This window comes from Osmerus eperlanus, chromosome 16, assembly GCF_963692335.1.
Source record: "Osmerus eperlanus chromosome 16, fOsmEpe2.1, whole genome shotgun sequence".
Classification (NCBI taxonomy): Eukaryota; Metazoa; Chordata; class Actinopteri; order Osmeriformes; family Osmeridae; genus Osmerus; species Osmerus eperlanus.
Genome location: NC_085033.1, coordinates 14177539 through 14204987, shown reverse-complemented (window position 1 = coordinate 14204987; position 27449 = coordinate 14177539). Strand labels below are relative to the sequence as shown.

The 27449-nt window shown below is 49.5% G+C and overlaps 2 protein-coding genes across 4 annotated transcripts in view; one reads left to right on the top strand and one right to left on the bottom strand.

Annotated features, from left to right (window-relative positions):
* The window catches only part of LOC134036592 (coiled-coil domain-containing protein 18-like), a 15194-nt gene extending 9858 nt beyond the window's left edge, over positions 1–5336 (bottom strand). The window contains 11 exon segments of the mRNA XM_062481590.1: positions 69–179; positions 686–903; positions 1123–1207; positions 1307–1595; positions 2017–2117; positions 2660–2756; positions 3017–3145; positions 3333–3442; positions 3549–3707; positions 4079–4268; positions 4529–5336. Of these exon segments, the coding sequence (XP_062337574.1) occupies positions 69–179; positions 686–903; positions 1123–1207; positions 1307–1595; positions 2017–2117; positions 2660–2756; positions 3017–3145; positions 3333–3442; positions 3549–3707; positions 4079–4268; positions 4529–4629 (1590 nt within the window). The 5' untranslated portion in view covers positions 4630–5336.
* Positions 5337–8034: 2698 nt separating this feature from the next.
* Positions 8035–27449, top strand: part of LOC134036021 (xenotropic and polytropic retrovirus receptor 1 homolog) — a 26105-nt gene continuing 6690 nt past the window's right edge. For 2 of the 3 annotated variants that reach the window (XR_009932379.1, XM_062480712.1), the window contains exons 1-12: positions 8036–8536; positions 14152–14203; positions 17024–17125; positions 17276–17493; positions 17621–17770; positions 17973–18056; positions 18179–18260; positions 18590–18777; positions 19463–19642; positions 19847–20012; positions 20249–20443; positions 20885–21051. Coding sequence is in view for 2 of the 3 variants with exons in the window: in XM_062480712.1 (XP_062336696.1) it covers positions 8468–8536; positions 14152–14203; positions 17024–17125; positions 17276–17493; positions 17621–17770; positions 17973–18056; positions 18179–18260; positions 18590–18777; positions 19463–19642; positions 19847–20012; positions 20249–20443; positions 20885–21051 (1653 nt within the window). In the remaining variant the exon portion in view is untranslated. Of the gene's footprint in view, positions 8537–14151; positions 14204–17023; positions 17126–17275; positions 17494–17620; positions 17771–17972; positions 18057–18178; positions 18261–18589; positions 18778–19462; positions 19643–19846; positions 20013–20248; positions 20444–20884; positions 21052–27449 lie in introns of all 3 variants that reach the window. The other variant, XM_062480713.1, reaches the window with a different exon arrangement.

Sequence of the window (27449 nt, the reverse complement as noted above, 5' to 3'; positions counted from 1 at the left end):
GAACCATCTCACTTTCTTTCTCACATTCTGTGGGAAACACTGATCTGTGTGTGTGTGTGTGTGTGTACCAGCAGCTCCTGGTCCAGCTGGGTGTTCCTCAGGGCAGCCTGGGTGTAGGCTGAGCTCTTCTCCTGCAGCTGTTTCTCCAGCGCTGCAACACGAGCTGCCTTCCTCTTCAGCTGCAGTTCCCCACCGCCGCCACCAGGGGGAGACACAGCACAGGCCACGCATTCAGACAGAGGAGACCAGGGGTGCGTTTCCCGATAACGATGGATCGTAGCAATGATTGAGCAAAATAACGAAACCATTGATATTTCTTACGTGCGTTTCCAAACATGCTCGTAAGGAGTAGGCTAATCTATGAGCTTTCAAGAACTACGAATTTTCAAGAGACACTTTAGCTACCGTGTCTTTGGGAACGGCCCGTAAAACGAAGATTCGTTGTGCGATGGATTCTACGATCAACTTAGGCTTACAACGCTTTCGGGAAACGCAGCCCAGATTGGCCTAATGAGTTTCGATCCATGAGATCTAACAGAACTGGTAGGATCTCGCCTCATAGCACCTACATCTACAAGAGGGTCTCCACAGTCGGGTGGATGCATCATGTTCCCCAACAACCCCAAAACAACAAATATTCTCCCCCTCCCCCCCTCCCCCTCTGCCGCCGGTCTCCTCTCCTCACCTCTCGGTCGTTGTCGCTGGCGTGGCCCACCTTGCCCAGCAGGTCCCTGTGGAGCTGCTGGTAGTGGGAGTCCCGCTGCTCCATGGAGCCCTGCAGGGAGGAGAGCTCCTCCTGGGCCCGGGACAGGCGCTCCTGCAGGCGGGCCGCAGTCGAGCGCTGCCTGGCCCGGTCCACCTCCAGGGCCCGGAGCACTGGGAGGAGCTGCTGGTAGCCCTCACCTGGGGGGGAGGGGGCGGGGAGAAAAGAGAAGGGTAGGGGGGGGGGGGGAGGGAGGAAAGGAGAGAAGTAGGAGGGGGAGGAAAGGAGGAAAGGAGAGAAGTAGAAAAGAAAGGGGGAGAGGAGAGACCAGGCAAGAGTGATGACAGGAGAAGAGTAACTGTCGTTATAGCAACAGGTAATCAATCGAGTCGTTTGATCGGAGGGGTTGTTGAGCTCACCAGGTTTGGGTTTGAGAAGGTCCGCAGTACCGGTGTAGTCCACCGGGGGCAGCATGCAGGGCCTCACACACAGCTCATCACCCTGCTGTACGCACACAAAACAAGTCACCTCAGTCATTATCACCTCATGTACAATAACATTGGAAAGTGTGTGTGTCTGTGTGTGAGTGTGAGCCTCCCATACTTCTCTGAGATGCAGCAGTGTCAGTATAGCCTCCAGACTGGCCAGCTCAGCCCGGCTCTGCTGGGCCTCCCTCTGGCCCTGGCCTAGCATGTGTTCTTGACACTGAGACAGCGCCCGGAGATCCTCCACCTCCCTGCGGAGGGAGGCCAGCTCCGTCCCACCCGCGGCCCGCTCACAGAGCTCCTTCTCCAGCCGCGAGGCCTGCCGCTCAGCCTCCTCCAGCCGAGCCTGGAGCTGGGCTCGCTCCGAGGCCAGACACCTGGCCTGGCCGGCCTCCTCCTTCAGCTGGCTGGAGGGACGGAGGAGGAGAGGGGTGAGAGGATGAGGAGGAGGGGAGGGGTGAGAGCATGAGGATGAGGGGAGGGGGATGGTGAGAGGATGAAGATGAGGAGGGGAGGGGGATGGTGAGAGGATGAAGATGAGGAGGAGGGGAGGGGGATGGTGAGAGGATGAAGATGAGGAGGGGAGGGGGATGGTGAGAGGATGAAGATGAGGAGGAGGGGGATGGTGAGAGGATGAAGATGAGGAGGAGGGGGATGGTGAGAGGATGAAGATGAGGAGGAGGGGTGAGAGGATGAAGATGAGGAGGAGGAGAGGGGGATGGTGAAGAGGAGTTCCCTCTAAGATCATCATCATCCCTTGTTCCCCCAATCCAGAGTGACCTCTAGGATCATCCCTTGTTCCCCCAATCCTAGACGATGACCTCTGACCTGATGGTCTGAGCCTGCTCGTTCCTCTCTCGCTCCAGACTCTCCCTCTCTCTGTCACACTGGATCAGGCTCTCCTTCAGCTTGCTCTCGCTGTCCAGCACCTGAGGACCACAAGCAGTCTTCACATGAAGGTCTCTCGCCCCTCACTCTCACCTGAGGACCACAAGCAGTCCTCACATGAAGGTCTCTCGCCCCTCACTCTCACCTGAGGACCACAAGCAGTCCTCACATGAAGGTCTCTCGCCCCTCACTCTCACCTGAGGACCACAAGCAGTCCTCACATGAAGGTCTCTCGCCCCTCACTCTCACCTGAGGACCACAAGCAGTCCTCACATGAAGGTCTCTCGCCCCTCACTCTCACCTGAGACCCCTGCTCTGGAGGAGCAGCAGGTCTCAGCAGGATGGAGGAGGGGGAGCTGAGGATTGGGGCAAAGGATCATTTATGCTCTCACCCACTCTTCAAAAAATGCATTAAAAAAACTAGAGTGGGTGAGACATGATTTGACATGGACTGGTGGGGTGACCAGAGAGAGGGCTTGTCGCTAAGTTTGAGCGTGTCTCAGAAGGCTGGGGGGCTGGTCTCAGAAGGCTGGGGGGCTGAGGGTCTAGTCTCAGAAGGCTGAGGGGCTGGTGGGGCTAGTACCTTCTGCAGCTTGCGGGAGACGTTGGCCTTGTACTCCTTGAAAGCGTCAGTCAGCTTCTCAGCGTTACGGAGAGCCTGGTTCCTCTGCTGCTCCGCCCTGGGAGACCACACAACACACACACATCACTAGATACAAACAACACACAGAGTGGGCAGTAGGTGTCAGTATTTTCCCTAGATGTTTATTTTGGAGGTGCAAGACAAATTCCACTGAAAATTATAAACTGTCAATTAATCTAGTAAAGATTAGGGGGGAGAAGATGGAGGGAGGGAAGCGTGGAGGGAGAGAGAAGATGCAGGGTGGGGGAGGAGTGTGTGTGTGTCTGTGTGTGTGTGTGATGGCTTGTTGTTGCTTACCGTTTCCCCTGCTTGGTTTTGTCAGCGAGCTGTGTTCTGAGTGTGCTCAGTTCCTCTGTGAGCTCGGCCACCTGTCTGTCACTCTGGGCTGCAGCCTGCAGGCTCTGGTCTGCTCTCAGCTCTGCAGCCCTGCAACCACGACAACAAGTTCATCAACAACAACATTTGTTTCTATAGCACCATCGGCTTGGTGCTCCTTGAGCCACGACATTAGAGTACTAGCATCACTGGCTATTGTGCATCAATACCATCAGTCATTGGGTTGACATGGTGATTATCGTCAGACCGACGTGTGTGAAACGATGGAAGGTGTTACCTGAGCTCTTGGATCTGGGCCTCCACCTCTGCCTCCAAGCCCAGAATCTGCTCCTTCATGACGGACACGCTGGAGGCCTTGGCCCCTACGGTTGTTCCCAGCAGTCGGACCTGGAAGGAAAGAGCGGACGTGAAGGACAAGAGAGAGGAGACGAGAGAGGAGAAGAGAGGAGAGCAGAGGAGAAGGGAGGTGGAACGGGGGGCGGGGGTCACCTACCTTGGTCCTGGAGCTGGCCACCTCCAGCTGGGCAGCCTGCAGGTCGCTGAGGAGCTGCTGGTTCTCCTGCATGAGAGAAGCGTTCTCCTGGCGCAGGAACCCCAGCCTCTGCTTCAACTGACCTGCCTCCATCTCAGCAACCAACCTGCCTGAGGACGACTGGAGGTGTGTGTGTGTGTGTAGGGGGGGGGGGGGGGGAGAGAGGGAGCGGGGGAGGGGTCAGAACGAGATGGACACTGAATAGAACTGCACAACGTAGATCTTTTATAATGATGGGGGGAGGTAAAGTTTGCCAGTAGATTATTTGACAGCAGATCAAGAGGTTGCTAGAGGTTACAAACCCTGTATGCCGCTTTGGCTAACATAATCTGCTATATGAATATTATACATCATTACTTTGTTTTTTACTCTTTTAACTTTCTCTCTTTTCCACATCTCTAATGCTTTCTCTCTCAACATAAGGCTACATATCTCCCCCACACAGACTCACCAACAAAGACACAGTTTCCATCTGTGTTTCTCCATCTTACCCTGGAGTCTGAGGCAGGCGGGCTAATCCGTCGATCGGTGGTCCTGCTCAGGACTCTCTCCTGGCAGCGCTGGGCCTGCGGGAGCTGGAGGTCATCCGGTCGCCGAAGGTCTTCTACGGTGAGACGCCGTGCAAACCCGTGCGCAGGGCTAGGGTCGGACCTCTCGCTGTGGCCGTCATGTCCGGACTGACTGAAAGGATGGGAGAACGTCCATGATAAATTCTTTCTTCAGCTTTATGCAATGATACTTCTCAGATATTGACACTAACAGCTAAAGCTATATTCTTTGGTAAAAATCAACCGCCCCCCTCACCCAGCCACCGACCCCCCCACTCCCCCAACAGACTTCTGACAGTCCAAGAACGAAGTCGTGAATAACTCTTGTCCTGTGGACTGTGATGGGAAAGGCATCAACAACAGGACTAACTACTTACAGTATTAATTACTTACCTCAATAGTTCTCCCAAACTTTGTAGTTGTGTCTCAGTTGATTGTAGCCGACTCCTTAGACTGGCAACATTCTCGACTAGATTCTCCTCGTCGTTGAACATTGATTGCTGTCAGGTTCTAGATCAATAAAGCCTGCTAGATAACTAGCTAGCTTGCTGCAATTACTGTTTGCATTTGTAGCTAGGAAGCTAACTACCTAGACATGAAAATATGTGGCTTTTGAAAATCTGGCTGACCATTAAAGACTGAAACACACTTTCGAAGCACCTAGCTAATAGGCTAGCTGAATAGCTAACGTGTAAACAGTACTGATTGAAACTCGACATTCAACAGGTTTCTTTCTAGTTTCAGTCGTACCATAGACCAAAGTTAGCAAGAGTCCAAGCTTGCAACGCTAGAAGCTAAAACGTATGCTTAGATAGCGTAAGGTTTACAGTGAAAACGTGTTTAAATGAAAGAAGAGCTAAAAAAAAACAGTAAAGAGTACTGTAGTCTTGACACACTTTCTACCGTTGACCAAAACGGCAAACTACAATTTCAACTCTTCAACATTGAGCTACCCAATTGGTCGAAAAGGGAGCGTCTGGTTTCTGATTGGTGAACGAGTGTATGACGAACTGTCAAGACCGCGAATGGTGGCGCGTTCTAAACTCTCAAGACTGTTATTCGTTTTCATACATTCCGGTTTTGTTGGGCATTAATTAGGCATGTTTGGTGCACTTTCCTATGCTTTGCTATCAGGACAAGGAAAAAATACCGTGAAATTGTTTAGCTTTTTCTCTGTTCATCGTGTAATCCATCTTTAACCTCTCAATTATACCAATAATGGCTTGCATTTTTAGGTTTACTCTGCGGTTTACACTTCTGTAATTGATTCTAGACCTTTTCATGTATCTACTTAATTTTTAAACAGAGGCTTGCTGACAGGGTCTGCACGTGACGTCACCGTCCGTGCGCGTAGACTAATCCTTGAAAGGATTTTATTTTATCGTTCAGTGCGACATTTCATTGTGAATAATTATCACAGAGCGGTATCAAGACAACTGCACAATGAAATTCAAATTATTTTCTATTTCAGAATGCATTTCTTCGCATTTTGGGAACAAATCCGGACCAGATAACATCGATGAGGACCATTCCTGGAAGAGATGATGCGACATACTGGAACCATTCTACAGGCCTATATGAATGCTAAACGCTATCATGTATTTATACGTTTTTTAGTGGATTTTGCGCTGTTATTCATCGTATGTGTTCATTTTCCATTCTTAACAAAGATATGTGTGTATAGGAAGTCGGCGTTTTAAAGGCTAGGTCATTGACTAATCCTTACACCTCATTCGTATAAGCTATTCTTCTTATATATATATATAAAAAATTGGTCGTGATTTAACGATATTATAGATACCATTGTTTCAGAATTTTAGGCTATAATCCTATATGCGCTGTTTGGGGTTATGTAGATAGTAATACTGGCCTACATGTGCATGCGTTTTATAATGCAAATATTTACGAATAATAGTACATCCATCTATTTCATTACAGTTTATGTCATTCGGGAGAGCCAGAATAGTCCTCCATTATTCGTTCATGGCCCACGCAACATGACAGTCTCAAGCGCCCTTTGAAGGGGATCAAATGAGCCGCGCGGCTCTGCGTTTTCATTGTTTCACAACCTCCAAAATCTGAGCTGTGTGCCGCATTGACAAACACGGTTGTGCGTAGCCCACTGCAAGCAATTCCATAATGGCAGCAGAGGATTATCGTGTGTGGCTATAATGCGTATTGTTTTTTAATCTTTGGGATCATGTATAGGATTTTTGGGACAACGGTTTATTTTATTAGGTGTAAACATCCACAGAAAATTGTAGGATTCAGTGAAGTCCAATGAAGATGACCGCTGCAGCTCCTACCGGAAAATAGGCCAGTAGCCTATTGATATCCCATCAAACGGGGATGAGATGGGGTGGTTTTTTCCGTTGGAAAGAAAGTCTTTTTTTTCTCTCCAGAGATATAGACTCCTTCTCTCCGTGTTCACAGTGGACCTTGATTTATAGTCATTCAATTAAGGCACGCGGTGAATGCCAAGAGCGGAGTCTTCGGCCTGCAAAGGACGTCGAGTCAATTTCAAGGCCTATACCTTACCGAATGTTTAATAATGCCTCGGTGATCTCATTGCTGCTATGTGTTTACGTCTTTTAAAAGCTCGTGAAATGGAGACGCTATTTTGTGTTCCGAATTGTGATTGTTTGCTTTGCTTTAACAGGGGGGGCTAATGCAATACACGCATTGTTGTATCGAGAGAGGCGCTGTCCATGGCGTGTAGTTCTGAATATGAGCGGTGACCAATTTACGAAACCAATCAATGTCGATGACTCCGTTCATAGACGCTGTTCATTCTACGGCGAGCATAATTCAAATGCTTAGGAGACATAATCGTATATTGCATAACTGTGTAAAGGAAAATATCTTCTGTCCATTACTGCAAAGGAATTGTATTTCTTTCTATAAAAATATATATATTTTGGGATGTGTTTTAGTGTGTGATTTTCTCTCTCAGTTTCTCTGGCTTGCACCACGCACGCACACAAACGCACAAACGCGCGAGAAACAACACACAGCTCCACTGTTACATCTATAGCAAAGAGTCAACTTCATAGTCCAGAGCTGAACATGGCTTTCTGAATGGATAAACAATGGAGTAGGAGTTCGGAGCCTAACAATGAGCGCCAACGAGAGTAAAGACAACGGTACGTTTGTCCTGGGGATGCGTCGACATCCTGCACGCATTGTCCACCAGGGGGCGCAAGTGTCAAAAGATGTACATTTGAACTGTTGAAGCAGTTCCTCAGCCCAACTGTTCCATTCTAACAATTTTTTTAAATGAAATAACGATAAGCTCCAAGTGAGTATATGTACAAAAGGTGTGTGTTTTTACACACACACACACACACACACACACACACACACACACACACACACACACACACACACACACACACACACACACACACGCTTTCCAACGGAGCTGCTGGTTCAATCAATCCCCTTATGTTATATTTCGGAGTGTAAGACCAGCGTCAATTCTCACCTAAATATGGTACCTTCAGTTATAACGGTGAGGCAATAGACGGCATGAGTCTGTCTCTATACAAATGTTTCAAGAAGTTCGGTCCAGGGAAGGAAGCCAGTAACAGGCAGCTGTTTCTAGTAACGTCTCGGTGCTAGGTCAGCCTCATACACACCACGACCTCAATCTGTTGACATAAATTACATTTATGTGCGAAACACTTATGTTATACGACGTATCAGTGTGAAAGTGTGATGGCCTGGCAATTGAGGACATGGTGGTTTATGGTTTAATTGTTGTTTAAAACGAACATACGTTTGTAACGTGTCCGTTGTATATTTAAATTACTCTGCTTTCTCATTCATGCACCTTCAATTTAAATGGAGGGCGATACGTGTTTTAGGATGACAACTTTGTTTTTCACCTGAGCATTCCATACGCGATGACGCCACATCAACGTCACTTCTCCCCTTACTGGCTCGATGGCGTCGAAACGACTTTGCTGTAGAAAACGCGGGGGTTAATAAGCAATCGCCGACAATACTGTGCTTGTGCTAATCCGTGACGTCGTAAGACTTTTTTCTAAACACGAACCTCAAGACAATTCTGGAGAGGGGGAGCATTTAAGATATAGTTATGATTCGATGTTGTCACTCATCGCCCAGTCTCCGACCATAAACAGTATGGGAGGTAGAACGCTAACGTTATCCATCGATTGAACACAGTCCTAATCTGGATTGAGGAACATTTCTTAGCTAGCTGTCAAACGCTACTTTCATTATCACGAGGTTAGACATTTTCTTTCCGTGGCTCTTCGGCAAACACAGCAACCAAGATCAAGTTCCAGCGGGGAGCCACTCAGAGACAGAATGAAATTCACGGAGCATCTTTCAGCGCACATCACTCCTGAGTGGAGAAAACAGTACATCCAATATGAGGTAAACAGCTAACGTTAGCTGTAGCCTACGAGCTAGTTATGTTAGCTAGTGTGATTTGCCAGCTAGCTCCATATATGTTTTTAGCTGTCTCAGACGATAACAATAAATTATTTACAGCTACATGGCTAACAGGTTGACTTTCGGCAAACTGCTGAGGGGGTTTTCCTGGTTAACTTTGAAATGGTGTATTTCTAGAAGGATAAGTAGTTAGCTTGCTTAGCAGGCAAACTCGAGTCACGTTGATTGGTTATTGTGTGTTTTTCAGGTGACAGTCGCCCCAGTGACAACTAGCTTTTTTTTTGTCATTACTTGAACGTGATTTACGGACTTTGCCCTTTCTCCTTGTATTATAAAATGCTGATGATGCCAGAAATGTTCCTCTATGCTGACTAGCAACACCAGTGTTATGGTGAGTGACGAGGTCAACAAGGTGGTAGTGATTGCAGACAATGCAGAATTCTGCTACCTAGCTAGCTCCCCACAAACTGCAGGAGATCGACTGCGTTCAAGAATGCAGCAATGCCAACGTGCATTCTGCAGAACCTGTGATCCACGACTGATCGAAAACACAGTCCGCTGCAAAAGCATAGCGTCACAGGCAAGCTAACTGCAATTTATCCAGCTGCATACTGCTGCATGGCGAGCTCGTCATGCCTGTCATGTTTGCAAGCTGCCTTGCGTGGTTGCAGCAACAGCTGTACAAATCACGTTCTAGCTAACAAGACAGATTGCCAACTAGATCGAGACGTAGGCATACGGCCGTCACCCAATTGTTCTGTGGCAACAAAGTCAAACTCAAGGACACTTTTTATTAAAAGATTTGGGAGCGGAGGCACGCGGGACAGGCTGTCTGCAGGCAAATGGGAAGTTAGTTTGCTGACTCGAGCCTTTTTCATTTGGACAGTGAATTGAGCAAAAATGATCCTCATTGTTAAACCGTTATTAAAATTGGATATGGAGGAGTTGGGGTTCACAAATTGAACCTAGATCATTTGGAAGGGGGCCAGTTTGGTGGTTGTGAAACTATTATTATGAACTAGGCAGTGAGGCAAGAGGTTGATATTTATATAGTGAAGTCTAGCAGCCAGCCAGCCACCACACCCATCAGGACAGGGCCTGCTTTTTAAAACAGCACCCATCTTTGTCTCTGAGAGAGGAGCAAAGTTCTCTTAGATAATTGAATCATTTCACATCAGCAGTACTGAGGTTTCTGCTGTGGGATTAGTCTAAGAGCTGCTGGGCAGACAGGCAGGCAGACAGACAGGCAGGCAGGCAGGCAGACAGGCAGAAAGACACAGACAGGGACACAGGCATTTCGACAGGTGAGCAGGTAGATGCAGACAGACAGCTGGCTGAATGGACAGACAAATGAATAGACGGATAAATCAAAGGACTCGCAAAAACTCCGTGTTTTCAGAGAGTGACAGACAAGAGGAGTCAGATAGACAGGCAGCTACAGATGTGACAGACAGGCAGACAGCCAGACAGGCTGACCGAAGGGCAGGCAGACAGGCAGCTACAGATGTGACAGGCAGACAGGCTGACAGGCTGACAGGCAGACAGACAGACAGACAGACAGGCAGGCAGGCAGGCAGGCAGACAGGCAGACAGGCAGCTACAGATGTGCCAGACAGGCACGAGAGAGGGAGGGGGGAGAGAGGGCGAGGGAGGGGGGGAGAGAGAGAGTGGGGGGGGGAGAGAGGGGGAGGGAAGAGAGGGGGGGAGAGAAGGGGAGAGATAGAGGGAGGGGGAGAGAGAGAGGGAGGGGGCAGGCAGACAGACAGGCAGACAGACAGACAGACAGGCAGACAGACAGGCAGGCAGGCAGGCAGGCAGGCAGGCAGGCAGGCAGGCAGGCAGACAGGCAGCTACAGATGTGCCAGGCAGGCAGACCGGAGGGGAGCTGTAGCATGTGGAAGGTTCCAGTTCCAGGCTAAACACACGACCACACACAGAGGCTGTCTTCTTCCTGGTCATTCAGGGGCTGATTGTGACACCTGGGTGACACATTCCTGTCAGCTGCCTCCAGTGGCCTCTCTGCAGGTGTATCATTTAGCTCGATGCCGTATTGGTTCAGTGTGCTGTCTCTCTCTTTTTTTTTAGGGGCATTTTTCAGCTTTATTTTACTGATAGGACAGTTCGACAGGAAAAAAGGAAAGTAGAGAGAGAGGGTAGGACTTTTATCCCCTGGGTCGGATTTGAACCGCTGCATTTGGTATTATCCACGTGCTCTTACCCAGTGAGGTACTGGGGCGCCCCTGTCAGTGGGTCCAGGGGCCCCAGGGCTGGGAGGAGGGGGCCCCAGGACTGGGAGGAGGGGGCCCCAGGACTGGGAGGAGGGGGCCCCAGGACTGGGAGGAGGGGGCCCCAGGACTGGGAGGAGGGGGCCCCAGGGCTGGGAGGCTGTGAGGGGCATGCTGGGTCCTGATCCACTTCCTCACAGCCAGGCTCACTTGGCCAGGCTGCCCTCTGGTACTTTGGTTTTAACCATGTTATGTGTGATTGTGTGTGTGTGTGTGTGTGTGTGTGTGTGTGTGAGAGAGAGAGAGAGGGACAGACAGAGAGAGAGAGAGAAAGGGACAGAGAGAACTCGATTGTTGTTGTTTTTGTAACTGTCTCAGGGGAATTGCTGATGTCAGCAGAAGTTATGGTAGACAGAATCTCAGTTTCTCTGCTGGTGTTCACTTGATGAGCATAACAGCTGGACACACACACACAAACCCCCTGGACTACCCATCACACACTTGGCCTCACAGGAAGACTAGCTAGCTAGATGGCACACTATAGCAGAAAGACACTAATTAATGCTAGCTAATTATCTTAGCTGATACGGTGTTAGAGAACCAGCCGCCAGCCAACCAGTGAGTAATACCAGTCCAGCCTATACCTCCTTCTCTGGGGAAGTGCGTCACGAAGCGAGCCTGATCCTATTATGAGCATGGCATGAGATGCAGCTAGTGCTGCAGACACCTGTGGATGGTTCTGACTGGTGATGTGTTTTTCCTGGGGTGATGTAGTGTGTGTGTGTGTGTGTGTGTGTGTGTGTGTGTGTGTGTGTGTGGGGGGGGGGGGGCCCTCAGCTGAGCGCTCATTTACACCACACTAACCATCCTGTCACATGATAACACACATACACATGTCACACACACATGTTCACATAACACATGCATTGCGAGTACACACACACACTCTTGACTTTGGTTCTGGTGTTGTTTGACCTGTATATCTACCTGTCTGAAAGCTGAGTAGTAGCCACAGGCAAAGATCACACAGACCTGAAAAAGACCAGCAGGGAGGTGTGTGTGTGTGTGTGATGAAGTGATAATCTTCCATCCCTGTACTGTTTTGTTTTGGAAACTTACACGGTAGCACACACAGTGATGTACTTTATAACACACAGACACACACCCGCAGACAGACACACACACACAAGCACACACGGGGCAGCAGAGTGTGGGAAAGAGAGTGTTTTTGAGACTGAAGTGACGAGGCCAGCCGTGTACGTGCTGAGCGTGAGGACTCAGGACTCTGGGGAAGCTCTGCTCCACTCTCAGACGACCTCCTGTCATAGCTGAGTCGCCGTGCCCAGGAAGGGAGCTGATCCTGGGCCAGGTCTGGGGGCTTGTCCTCCAGTGTGTGAGGTAGGCAGCCTGGTCTGGGGCCAGACCAGGCTGCCTACTCTGATCCCGTCTCTAGATGGTGGACCTTGTACAGCAGACCAACAGACAGACAACAGAGTACAGTAAAGTAGATCTTTATTGTTACTCTTCACACCTGAAAGTCACTAGCTGCTGTCACAGGACCCAGGCCAGGCCAGGCTAGGCCCAGGCCAGATCAGCAGGGTGTTCAGTTTAACCTGGGCTAGGACAAGCAAGTCTATCAGAGTATCTGTATTCAGCTGTTTCCACAGTTGATTCCTCCCCTCTCCTCCCCCGTGCCGTGGTCTGTCAGTGACCCTGCGCCCCAGTGACGGTTGGTGTTGAGCAGAGGAGGACAGACCCTGGGTCAGCGCTGACATGGAGCCTGCTTCTCTTCTGCATGAGGAGAGCCCAGAAAAACAAACAAACAGACAAAGTGGATCTGTTACTGTTGTTGCACATAGTGGGATCTGAAACACACACACACACACACACAGCCACTACGCATTCACACACACACACCCACCCACACACACACAGCCACTACGCATTCACACGCACACACCCACACACACACACACACAGCCACTAAGCATTCACACACACACACACACACAGCTGTCTCACACATAGTAACTTATCTTTTATTACAGTGAGTATATCGTTCGGATAAATTTCCAACACGCTTATTGATCCAGAGCATGTATTGATGTGTGACTCCTACCTGCAAACACACACACACACACACACGCACACACACACTGGGCACACACACACACACACACTGGGCACACACACACACACACACACACTGGGCACACACACACACACACACACACACACTGGACACACACACACACACACACACACACTGGGCACACACACACACACACTGGGCACACACACACACACTGGGCACACACACACTGGGCACACACACACACACACACACACACACACACTGGACACACACACACACACACACTGGGCACACACACACACACTGGGCACACACACACACACACACTGGGCACACAGTGACGGTCAGTGTTGATGCTGTGTGAGTGTTGCAGAACCTGTGGCCAGCCTGGGATCACTCTCATTGTTGTCTGAGCTTCTCAGCAGGACAATGGCCGAGCTGTGCTCCTCTCCCGGGGGAGAGAAGGAGAGAGACACAGAGAGAGAGCAGGAGAGAGACACAGAGAGAGAGCAGGAGAGAGACACAGAGAGAGAGCAGGAGAGAGAGAGGGAATAGAAGAGGGAGACAGAGATTCTGGAGTAGATTAATAGAGTGGGCTGCACAAGACAGACAAACTGACTGACTAACTAGGCTGTTCCAAGTGTCCTGTTCTAGTTGTGACTGGGTGATGTCCACATGGCTCCAAGTGTCCTGTTCTAGTTGTGACTGGGTGATGTCCACATGGCTCCAAGTGTCCTGTTCTAGTTGTGACTGGGTGATGTCCACATGGGTTCTGAAGGAGGCTTCCCGTTCCTGTCCAGAAACAGACCTCATCCTCTCCTCATCCATCCTGCTTCCTCATCCCTCCTTCCTATTATCACTGTTTCCCTGTCTGCCTCTGCAGGGCCTGGTCTTGGGAAATTTGTGTGTGTGTGTCAGACGTAGTCATATGAGACACCATGTGTTCTGTACATGCTGCTCCAGGCTTGGAGCTGAATATGGAAGCACAGCAGGATGGAGGAGGAAGGCTGTTGAAACAACAAATCTACCTACTGCACGATCATCCCATCTCAGTGGCTTTTAACTGACGGATCTCTCTCCTTCCCCCCCTCTCTCCCCCCCCCCCCCTCTCTCTCTCTCTCTCTCTCTCTCTCGCTCTCTCTCTCTTTCTCTCCCCCCCCTCCCTCGCCCTCTCTCCCCCCTCTCTCCCCCCCCCCCTCTCTCTCTCTCTCTCTCTCTCTCTCTCTCCCCTCTCTCTCTCCCCCCCCTCTCTTCCCCTTTCTCTCCTCTGTGTGCAGGCGTTCAAGGAGATGCTGTACTCTGCTCAGGACCAGGCCCCCTCCATCGAAGGTGAAAGAGACACACACACACACACTTGTGCACACACACAAAACTAACAACTTAACACCCAACAAACACAGAACAACACATGAAATCTAAGCAGGACACAGTCATATTCGTAGGTACACAAACAAACACACAACTTTAACGGAACACACAGATCTGGTGTTAGGTAACCCATGACCTCTCATTACCAAACAAGCCGGGCCTGAAAATCGTTGAGAGCTAAATCAATCAGCAAAGATGGAGGACAACAGAGACTGATAGACTGACACAGATAACCAGGGAAGAGACACATGGAGAGGAAGTGAAGACAGAGCTCAGGAACAGGGGGGCTCTTCCTCTTTATCCATCTCTCTCTCTGTCTCTCTCTCCCCCCTCTCTCTCCCTCTCTCTCCCCCCTCTCTCTCCCCCCTCTCTCTCCCCCCTCTCTCTCCCTCTCTCTCCCTCTCTCTCCCCCCTCTCTCTCCCCCTCTCTCTGCTGGTGCTGGGGGCCGAGGCAGGGTGGAGTCCTGGGGTGTGCTAGTGAGCAGAGGGCAGAGGGCTGTGCTCTCACAGCAGGGAGGGTTAATCCTGTCTGATACCTTCACAAGCACAGCAACATTCTCCCTGGCTGACTGGTTGGCTATCTGACTTGACTGTCAGTCTCTGCTAGTACTCATGCTGACTGTGTGTGTGTGTGTGTGTCTGTGTGTTTGCACTCTACTGTATATCTTCTCTTTATCTGGTAACCAGGTCTTATCTGTCTGTAAAGAACATTGCATTGTGTATCATCCAAGGTCAAAGGTTGATCCCCGTCTCTGGGCTGTTTATGATAGGACAGGAGCTACCTTGTCTATCTCTGATTGGACGGGAGCTGAACTCTGATTGCTGCTCTGCTACTGTAGAGAGATGATTGAGCACAGAGGAACAGGAGAGAGAAGGTCACGTGTGTGTGTGTGTGTGTGAGTGTGTGTGCGTGTGGTTGCCTGTGTGGGGTGTAAATAGCTGTTATTCACCCGTCTGTGGCTGGACAGGTGTGTGTGTGTGTGTGTGTTCGGGGTGGAGGCATCACACAAGAGTTGAAGTCAGAGAAGGGTTTTAAACCCAGGTCATTATCACACAGACACCATGTCACTGAAGCAGCCCAGCTGCCAGACACCCTGTGTAATCACAGTGCCCTTCACCCTCAGGATCCTTATCATCAGCATTATACCATAATCATTATCATCACCATGACTGCCATTGTCCTCTTCACAATCTGTGTGTGTCTGTGAGGTCATGTAGGATTGAAACCTCAGCCTTGTTTCACCAGTGCCATACAGACTCTGGGATGTGATCATCGAGTCAACACCTCGCCTCTCACGTGAGGCACGAGCCAATCGGGAGACTCCGCTAATCCGCCCCAGGAGGCTGGTAGGGAGGCCATTCCGCTTTCTCATTGGTCGGTGTGCCAAGCCAGCTGTGTATTGATTGGTTCCAGAGTGTGTCGATTCTGGGGTGTTACAAGCCCTGTTCTCTGTTCAGGAACGGTTCTCCGTCTCTCAGTCAGATCCGACTCTGAGGTGTGTGTGAGCCTAGACGGGTCAGGGGTCAAGGGTTTAGGGTTAGGGCCTGTGGGACTGAGATTGGCTTCTTCATATCCCACAGACTGGAGGGAATGAAGACGAGCTCTCCCAGTCTGTGTGTTTCCTGTTCCAGGGTTCTGTGATGATGATGTCACAGTGCTCTCTGGGTCAGCAGACGGAACACTCAAGTCAGGAAGTGCTAACCTCGTCTCCAAGGAGACGTTTATATCGAAGCAGCACTATGGTCACACATCCCATCACTCACTCCCAGCCCTCCCCCCAGCCCTCCCCCACCTTCCCTCTCCCCCTCCTCCCTCTCTGACATCCTGTTGGAACCAGGACATGGCCTGCAGGCGTGTGTTTCTGGGGTGATTATACCCATCCGTTCACCCATCCATCATCCTGCCTCTTATCCTCCCTCCCTCTCTCTCTCCCTCTCTGCCTCACTTCTCATCTCTCTCTCCTTCCCCTCTTCCCCTCCCTCCACGTGATGCCTGTCATGATAATAATAAGACTTTATTTATAAAGCACATTTCATACAAGAATTGCAGCTCAATGTGCTTTGATGACCGTTCTATCCTCAAAACAACCCAGACACACACACACACACCCTCACACACACACACACTGACACACAGACACTCACTCAAGGACGTTCACCCTCACACACACACACACCCTCACACACACACACACACTCACACACACACTGACACACTCACACATTCACCCATACACACACACACTCACACACTGACACACACTCACACGTTCCAGTCCGGTTTGCTAGCTCCAACTGTCTCTCGGCGTGACAGGGCTGTGAGCGCTGAGGACACCCCGCTCTCGCCCTCGTCCTCCTGGGCTCCAATACCTCTGAACCTGGGAGAAGTCAGATGGGAGGTGAGTTAGGATGGAGGAATCAGTACTAGGGGGTGAGGAGTCAGGCAGTAAGGAAAGGAAGGAGAGGACTGAAGAAGAGGAAGGTTTATAAATGAGCAAGGAGAAGCAGGACATTTTTAAACCTTAATGTGGGTACGTTGACTCAGAGAGACTAGACACTGACTCATGTGTGAGTGTGTGTGAGTGCGAGAAAGAGTGTGTGAGAGAGTGTGTGTGATACTGTCCCTGCCAGGCATCTGTTACCCTCTCTCCAATAGCTCCCCCTGCTGTTGGACAGGTGATGTTGCATGCTATGTTGTTTCACCATCTATATTTCTCCTCTCTCTCGCTCTCTCTCTCTCTGTGTGTGTGTGTGAACTTCCCTCTCTCTCCCTCCCTTCAGTCACAGACGAGGACACAGTTAAGAGGTACTATGCCAAGTTCGAGGAGAAGTTTTTCCAGACCTGTGAGAAGGAGCTGGCCAAGATCAACACCTTCTACTCAGGTACCCTCAACACCACAACACGCTACAGCGCTACAACATACCATCTCTCTCTCTCTCTCTCTCTCTCTCTCTCTCTCTCTCTGTCTCTGTCTCTCTCTCTGTCTCTCTCTCTCTCTGCTTCACTCACTCTCGCCCCTCCCCCCCCTGTAGAGAAGCTGGCTGAGGCCCAGCGGCGCTTCGCCACGCTGCAGAACGAGCTGCAGTCGTCGCTGGACGCGCAGCGGGAGAGCCACGCCCAGGGCCTGCGGCGCAGGAAGACCGTGTTCACCCTGTCGCAGCAGGAACGCTGCAAGCACCGCAACATCAAGGACCTGCAGCTGGCCTTCTCCGAGTTCTACCTCAGCCTCATCCTGCTGCAGAACTACCAGGTTAGACCCTGACCCCTGACCTTTCACCTTTAACCCCAAACTTGCACCCCTAAACCCTTAAACCTAAACCATAGAGTTCTCACTCCTCCCCTCTCCTCCCTACCCCTGTCACCCCTCATCTGGTCAGAACCTAAACTTCACGGGCTTCCGGAAGATTCTGAAGAAGCATGACAAGATCCTGGAGACTCCTCGCGGGGCGGACTGGCGTGTGGTCCACGTGGAGGTGGCGCCTTTCTACACCTGCAAGAAGATCACCCAGATCATCTCTGAGACTGAGGTACACACTCACAAACTCACAAACACACTCTTACACACACTCTCACTCACACAGTTTGAGTAATTATTGTTTTGCTGGGTGGAATTCCTTCCTCACTTTCTCTCTTTTACTCCCTCCCTCTCTCCCTCCCCCTCCCCCTCCCTCTCTCCCTCCCCCTCCCCCTCCCCCTCCCCCTCCCCCTCCCTCTCTCTCCCTCCCCCAGGCCCTGGTGACTACAGAGCTGGAGGGGGGAGACAGGCAGAAGGCCATGAAGAGGCTAAGGGTGCCCCCTCTGGGAGCTGCACAGGTGACAAAGATACACACAAACACACACACATTAACACACACACATATACACACACACATTAACACACACACATATATACACGCACACAGTGATATATATGTGTGTGTGTGTGTGTGTCTCAGCCTGCCCCAGCGTGGACCACCTTCAGAGTGGGGCTGTACTGTGGAGTCTTCCTGGTCCTCATAGTCACAGTGGTGATCACTGGTACGTAACCCAGACACACACACACACACCCCTTCATACCCAACACACACATACCACAGTATTTCAGTGTTGATGTTGTTTGTGTCTGTGCGTGTGTGTGCCTGTGTGTGCCTGTGTGTGTCTGTGTGTGTGTCTGTGTGTGTGTCTGTGTGTGTGTCTGTGTGTGTGTGCGTGTGTGTGCCTGTGTGTGCCTGTGTGTGTGTCTGCCTGTGTGTGTGTGTGTGTGTGTGTGTCTGTGTGTGTGTCTGTGTGTGTGTGCGTGTGTGTGCCTGTGTGTGCCTGTGTGTGTCTGTGTGTGTGTCTGCCTGTGTGTGTGTGTGTGTGTCCAGGTGCCGTGGTGATCAAGGACTCCAACGTGTGGCCCCTGATCAGGATCTACCGCGGCGGCTTCCTGCTGGTGGAGTTCCTCTTCCTGCTGGGCATCAACACGTACGGCTGGCGGCAGGCAGGGGTCAACCATGTCCTCATCTTCGAGCTCAACCCCCGCAACAACCTCTCCCACCAGCACCTGTTTGAGGTCTGCACACACACACACACACACACACACACACACAACCTCTCCCACCAGCACCTGTTTGAGGTCTGCACACACACACACACACACACACACACAACCTCTCCCACCAGCACCTGTTTGAGGTCTGCACACACACACACACACACACACAACCTCTCCCACCAGTACCTGTTTGAGGTCTGCACACACACACACACACACACAACCTCTCCCACCAGCACCTGTTTGAGGTCTGCACACACACACACACAACCTCTCCCACCAGCACCTGTTTGAGGTCTGCACACACACACACACACACACACACAACCTCTCCCACCAGCATCTGTTTGAGGTCTGCACACACACACACACACACACACACACAACCTCTCCCACCAGCATCTGTTTGAGGTCTGCACACACACACACACACAACCTCTCCAACCAGTACCTGTTTGAGGTCTGCACACTCACACACACACACACACACACACACACACAACCTCTCCAACCAGCACCTGTTTGAGGTCTGCACACACACACACACACACAACCTCTCCAACCAGCACCTGTTTGAGGTCTGCACACACACACACACACACACACACACATCTTGACCCTTCAGATTATAGCACAGCTATGGGCAGGGCACACACACATCTTCACCCAGTAGATGACCCCCCCCGTCTCGTCTCGTCCTCAGATCGCGGGGCTGCTGGGGGTGCTGTGGTGTGTCAGCATCCTGTCCTGCCTGTTCAGCAGCTCCATCCTGGTGCCCATGCAGGCCAACCCCCTGGCCCTGTACGGCTTCTTCCTGGTCTTCCTGATCAACCCCTTCAAGACCTGCTACTACAAGTCCCGCTTCTGGCTGCTCAAGCTGCTGGTGGGCCTCACACACACACACACACACCTTCGGTCTCACACACACACACACACACCTTCGGTCTCACACACACACACACACGGTCTCACACACAGCCTGGGGAAGCCAGAGGCTTCTGTGTAAAGGACTGCGTGTGCAGTTCCCTCTCAATTCATGGTTCTCAACTTCTCTCTCCCTCTCTCTCTCTCTCTCTCTCTCTCTCAGTTCCGGGTGGTGACAGCTCCGTTCCACCGTGTAGAGTTTGCAGACTTCTGGTTGGCTGACCAGCTGAACTCTCTGGTGGTGCTGCTGATGGACCTGGAGTATCTGGTGTGCTTCTACAGCCTGGAGCTCAACTGGACCCAGCAGAACGGCCTGATCAACAGCCCCGGTCAGACACACACACACACAGTCTCAAACACACACTATATGTATGCCCACACACACTAGGGGCGGGCAAACTACATTCATGGGTACTGACATATTGTTGACATATTCTTTTGTGTGTGTGTGTGTCCATCTGTGGTGTGTGCCTGTGTGTCAATGCTTGGTGTGTGTGTGTCCGTGTGGTGTGTGTGTCCGTGTGTGTGTGTGTGTCCATGTGTGGTGTGTGTGTGTGTCCTGCAGGTGGAGGTGTGTGTCACACCTACTCCTATGGCGTGCGTGCGGTCATCCAGTGTCTGCCCGCCTGGTTCCGCTTCGTCCAGTGTTTGAGGCGTTACCGTGACACCAAGCGGGCGTTTCCTCACCTGGTCAACGCCGGAAAATACTCCACCACCTTCTTTGTGGTCACCTTCGCAGCTCTGTACAGCACTCACAAAGGTACACACTCTGTCTACACACACACACTCATTGTCTACACACACTAAGCTACACACTCTCTACACCAGCAATTCCCAACCTGTGGGCCCGGCCCACTAGTGGGCCACTTGGGTAGTACAGGTAGACCACCAAACCAATGAAAACTATATGAATAAATATCAAAATGTTGAATGTTAATTTATAAATGTCTTTTATAATTGAAATATGAATTTATTTCTATGTAAAATTCGGATCCCAAAAATTCTATTAAAAAAAATTCAAGCTTCAGAAATTAAAATGGAACAAAATTCACGCAGCTCAAATTCGAATGGTGACATTCACATCCAGAATGGCTGCGCTACACCATGTGTGATAGATCCTCTCTGTATATCTGCCTCTTCTAACCTCTCACATTGACCTGTCAGTACGATGACTGACCTCTGACCTCCTGCCCCACCCCAGCACAAAAACACCCCGACACGCAGATCTTCTTCTACATGCTGATTGGCTGTTCGGTGGTGAGCTCGTGCTACACGCTGGTGTGGGACCTGAAGATGGACTGGGGTCTGCTGGACCGCGGAGCCGGAGAGAACACCTTCCTCAGGGAGGAGATCGTCTACCCTCAGAAGGTACACACACAGAGTAACACACACACACACACACACACACACACACAGAGTAACACACACACACACACACAGAGTAACACACACACACACAGAGTAACACACACACACACACACATACTGGTTAATGTACCCATGTGAGGACCTTGACTCAGACCCCACGAAGTGAGGGCCACCCTATCTGGAGGAGCAGGGAGTCTGCAAAAATATATTTTAGCACTAGGTGGCTCTCACGAGGCCAGAAGTCACCTCAAAATCACGATACACTCGTTAGAAAAAATATGTGCACAGACCCGCGGGTGTGAGGACCACTGGTTACTACTCTGTTACTAGGTAGATTTGAGATCACATGACTTTTCTTTTGTCCACCACCGGATCGCCATTTTCGGTATATGCCGCTCATTTACTGACTATGGCTTTCACTTTAGTTGTCGACAAACCAATTTGCACGAGTTTGAATTAAACGATTTAATGTAAAAGCAGATTGTGGTGTATGGGTTTTAATGGACTTATTTTGATTATGTATTTTAACTACCGAACTATTACAGATGCGTTAGCAATTTTCGCATAAAATGATTTAGGTCACGTAAGCACACAAGCACAAAGATTATTTCAACAACGCCGAATGCAAATCTATTTAACTATTAAGCAGTTTAATACCGTAAAGTCACTCACAAAATAACTGATACCTGCTAAAAAATATATTGACTTACCAATACGGCTGACACATGTTGGCAAATTTCTTTAAGATCTTGCAGTCTTTTAGAGCGGTAAACCGCTTTAAAAAAAGATCTACAGTATTCATAACTCCTGACGTCAGTTAACACGAGTTAGCTAGCACAAGGAAACTGGTTAGTTATTTAGTTTACAGCAATCCTGGCCACGACCAATCAATGAAGCATGAATGAAATCCATAGACTATAAGAATGTTGGCCATATTAGTAAATTAGCAGAGGGGTTGATAACGCAAAAGCATTCATTATAATCTGAATCAGAAACCGGTTTATTTCCAAGTTGCCTACGTTTTCACATACAATAAATTATATTTGGTGCTGTTGGTGCAGACAAACACAGTAGTTATATAAAGATAAAAATTGTTAGTGGATAAATGAGTGGTTCTCAACTGCCTTTTTGTGTGTATGTTGGTGTGTTTCCCAATTACCATTTGCAGTTACATATAAAATGAAACCGATGTCCATTAGTCAAGAGAAATGTTAGATAGAAAAGAGGATACAGTAAATACAGTAGATAACTAGTTTGGTGTAATACAATATCCTTAAAACACCTGTCTTCATTCAATTAATACGTCACAGATATTAGGTGATTGAGGGAGCAATCAGACAGGCAGTTAGGTAGTCAGACATTCAGGTAATCAAGAGTCCAGAGCAGTCAGGTGGTCATATCTGACCTGGGAGGTGAGGGGACAGCAAGCCTTGTATAGCTAGTACAATGAAGGTCAGGCTTCCGCACTTGATAGAACAATAAGAAATCTGTCATGTCCTCGAGGTGTGTAGGTCCTCGAGGGTGGGCAGATTGCAGCCGATCACCTTCTCAGCAGTGCGGATGATACGCTGCAGTCTGCTCTTGTCCTTGGCAGTGGCAGCAGCATACCAGATGGTGATGGAGGAGGTGAGGATGGACTCAATGATGGCTGTGTAGAAGTGCACCATCACTGTCTTTGGCAGGTTGAATTTCTTCAGCTGCCGCAGGAATGACAAGAGCAGACTGCAACGTATCAACCGAGCTGCTAAGAAGGTGATCGGCTGCAATGTGCCTAGCCTACCCTCGAGGACCTACACACCTGGTGATAAATCTTGCCTAGGGCGCCAAATGTGCTAGGACCGGCACTGCCTGTGTGGTTCTATGCTGGCCTGTGTGGCTGACTGTCATGGCCTGTGTGGTTCTGTCCTGTCCTGTGTGCTTCTGTTCTGGCCTGTGTGGCTGACTGTCCTGGCCTGTGTGGTTCTGTCCTGTCCTGTGTGCTTCTGTTCTGGCCTGTGTGGCTGACTGTCCTGGCCTGTGTGGTTCTGTCCTGGCCTGTGTGGTTCTGTTCTGGCCTGTGTGGTTCTATGCTGGCCTGTGTGGCTGACTGTCCTGGCCTGTGTGGTTCTGTCCTGTCCTGTGTGGTTCTGTTCTGGCCTGTGTGGCTGACTGTCCTGGCCTGTGTGGTTCTGTTCTGGCCTGTGTGGCTGACTGTCCTGGCCTGTGTGGCTGACTGTCCTGGCCTGTGTGGTTCTGTTCTGGCCTGTGTGGCTGACTGTCCTGGCCTGTGTGGTTCTGTCCTGGCCTATGTGGCTGACTGTCCTGGCCTGTGTGGTTCTGTCCTGTCCTGTGTGCTTCTGTTCTGGCCTGTGTGGCTGACTGCCCTGGCCTGTGTGGTTCTGTCCTGGCCTGTGTGGTTCTGTTCTGGCCTGTGTGGCTGACTGTCCTGGCCTGTGTGGTTCTGTTCTGGCCTGTGTGGTTCTGTCCTGTCCTGTGTGCTTCTGTCCTGTCCTGTGTGCTTCTGTTCTGGCCTGTGTGGCTGACTGTCCTGGCCTGTGTGGTTCTGTCCTGGCCTGTGTGGTTCTGTTCTGGCCTGTGTGGCTGACTGTCCTGGCCTGTGTGGTTCTGTCCTGGCCTGTGTGGCTGACTGTCCAGGCCTGTGTGGTTCTGTCCTGTCCTGTGTGGTTCTGTTCTGGCCTGTGTGGCTGACTGTCCTGTCCTGTGTGCTTCTGTTCTGGCCTGTGTGGCTGACTGTCCTGGCCTGTGTGGTTCTGTCCTGGCCTGTGTGCTTCTGTTCTGGCCTGTGTGGCTGACCGTCCTGGCCTGTGTGGCTGACTGTCCTGGCCTGTGTGGTTCTGTCCTGGCCTGTGTGGCTGACTGTCCAGGCCTGTGTGGTTCTGTCCTGTCCTGTGTGGTTCTGTTCTGGCCTGTGTGGCTGACTGTCCTGGCCTGTGTGGTTCTGTTCTGGCCTGTGTGGCTGACTGTCCTGGCCTGTGTGGCTGACTGTCCTGGCCTGTGTGGTTCTGTCCTGTCCTGTGTGCTTCTGTTCTGGCCTGTGTGGCTGACTGTCCTGGCCTGTGTGGTTCTGTCCTGTCCTGTGTGCTTCTGTTCTGGCCTGTGTGGCTGACTGTCCTGGCCTGTGTTGTTCTGTTCTGGCCTGTGTGGCTGACTGTCCTGGCCTGTGTGGTTCTGTTCTGGCCTGTGTGGCTGACTGTCCTGGCCTGTGTGGTTCTGTCCTGGCCTGTGTGGCTGACTGTCCTGGCCTGTGTGGTTCTGTCCTGTCCTGTGTGCTTCTGTTCTGGCCTGTGTGGCTGACTGTCCTGGCCTGTGTGGTTCCCTCCTGGCCTGTGTGGTTCTGTTCTGGCCTGTGTGGCTGACTGTCCTGGCCTGTGTGGTTCTGTCCTGGCCTGTGTGGCTGACTGTCCTGGCCTGTGTGGTTCTGTCCTGTCCTGTGTGCTTCTGTTCTGGCCTGTGTGGCTGACTGCCCTGGCCTGTGTGGTTCTGTTCTGGCCTTTGTGGTTCTGTTCTGGCCTGTGTGGCTGACTGTACTTCCCTGCATGGTTCTGTTCTGGCCTGTATGGTTCTGTTCTGGCCTGTGTGGCTGACTGTACTGCCCTGCGTGGTTCTGTTCTGGCCTGTATGGTTCTGTTCTGGCCTGTGTGGCTGACTGTACTGCCCTGCGTGGTTTTGTTCTGGCCTGTGTGGCTGACTGCTGCTGTGGACCTCCATCAAAACAACAATGGATCACTATCTGCTACTCCCAAACCGGGCACACCGGTTTGACCAGGAGAGCACAGGACCACAAGTAACTGATTATTACAATCTTAGTTTGTTGCATGGGCTGATTCACTTAACTATAAAGTAATTAAAACAAAATAATAATATATCTAATAATATATCTTAAAGTGACCAAAACGCGTTTTCCATCAACAATCCTTAAAACAGTTTTCCTCCCTAAATTGCCCTCTCTGATTTGAGTCCTCTGACTTACACACACCACTGACCACCTGTCATAAACATCACTTCAACTAGCTATGCAACTCAGAACCTAGTGGGGGAGGGGTAAGTGAGTTGTGCTGTGCTGGAAGCCAAATCAAATGTATCAAACTGCCACTTACCAACCTCTCCTAAGGCCACACAAAATGCAGCCTGAGGTCTCCCAACTTTTATGACTGGCACAAATATTTATCTGGTTATATTAGGAGACTATTCAATGTGGTTAATTAATCTATACCAAATATATTGCACGCAATTACATCATTGCATAGACTATGCAATGCAAAGTTTGGCTGAATATCAGATAAAAAGTTTTGTCATAAGTCTGGAAAATCTCACAAACAAGCTAAAAGTAGTATTATATATTTTTTAAATCCTAAATAGAATTTATTTACATATGTAAAAAAATCAGAGTAAGCTTGATAAGTCTCTGTCAAAATTTCAGATCGCATTCAGTGAGTGCAGAGCAGTGGGGGTGGGGGAGGGGTATCTGGATAAGCGCGTCTGTTAATTGACTAAATGTATCGTTTTCAAACTGCCACTTCACAACCACTCTCCAAAAGCAACACAATATGCAGCCTTATGTCTCCCAACTTTTATGACTGTCACACAACTGTTTCTGTTTATGTTAGGAGACTATTCAAAGTGGGCAATTAATTAATCCATACCAAATAGATTTCATGCAATTACATCATTTCATAGACTATGCAATGCAACGTTTGGCTGAATATCAGATAAAAAAAATCGTCATAAATCTGGAAAATCTCATGAACAAGCTAAAAGTATTATTATTTTTTTTATCCTATATACATTTTTTTTACACATGTAAAAAAAAATCAGAGTAAGCTTGATAAGTCTGTCAAGATTTCAGATCGCATTCAGTGAGTGCAGAGCAGTGGGGGTGGGGTATCTGGATAAGAGCGTCTGCTAATTGACTAAATGTATCGTTTTTAAACTGGCACTTCACAACCACTCTCCCAAGGCCACACGATATGCAGCCTGTCTCCCAAATTTTATGACTGGCACACAAATGTTTATGTTAGGAGACTATTCAAAGTGTGCAATTAATTAATCTATACCAAATACATTTCATGCAATTACATAATTGCATAGACTATGCAATGCAAAGTTTGGCTGAATATCAGATAAAAATTTAGTTTAGTCACTATTCTCTAAAATCTCATGGACAAGCAAAAGTAGCATTATTCAAAACCTTTTCCTTAATATGTACGTATAGAATTCATCAACATATGTAAAACAGAGTGAGCATGATATCTGTCAATAAGTCAGATCGCAAGTGCAGTGCATGGCAGAGGGGGTGGGGGAGGGGTGTCGTTTTCAAACTGCCACTCTCCCAACGGCGCTTCGTGCTTCGCGGAGAGATTGACAGGCAGAAATTTGGGCAATAGTTGCTGCAAGCATTTTATAAACGATCAAATGGTGTGGGAAAAGTCGAAAATTACAAACAGGGGCAATGCAAATGTGCGCACACATTGAAATATTTGACCTGATGCACATCATAATGAAACTAAAGCAGAATCCGGACATTTTCGCAAATTTAGAAATCTTGGCCAGACGTTTTTTTGTCCAGGAAAAATTGTTTTCAAAAATGTCAAGCCAAAATCGCCATTGATTTTTATAAACTTTATGTTTGGCCTAGATTGTAATAAAAATTGAACTAGCAGCCCTTTTACTTGTTTTGCCCAAGCTCAAATATGATATGTGAGACATTTAGTAACTGATATAAACGTTAATCCAGGTCTATGTATTGCATTTGGGTTTCCCAAATGAAGCAAAAGCAGGTGGCCACATCCTTCCTCTCTCTTGGTCATGTGGTAAAAATTCGAGCCAATCAGAAAAATAGCCCTGATTCAGGAACCAATCAAAAAAGGTCTGCGACTCAATGGGAAAATCCGAATGCAACACCAAGCCTGGCCTACAGGGGTGCACTAGAGCATAGAGCCAAAACACAGTTTTTGACGGCCTACCACATAGGTGAGGACTTTTGCTGAAATTTGCAGAGATGGATGCCTATGGTCATAGGGTGTCAGTGTAAGAGTTTGAAGCGATTTGCTTGTGAGGACCATCAAAAATGTCCTCACAAAGAAAAATGTCCTCACTTTAAAGGTCTTTTGTCAGGTTGTGGTCCTCACAAGTATAGTATTACAAACACAGAGTAACACACACACACACAGAGTAACACACACACACACACACACACAGAGTAACACACACACACACAGAGTAACACACACACACACAGAGTAACACACACACACACAGAGTAACACACACACACACAGAGTAACACACACACACACACACACACACACAGAGTAACACACACACACACAGAGTAACACACACACACACAGAGTAACACACACACACACAGAGTAACACACACACACACACACACACAG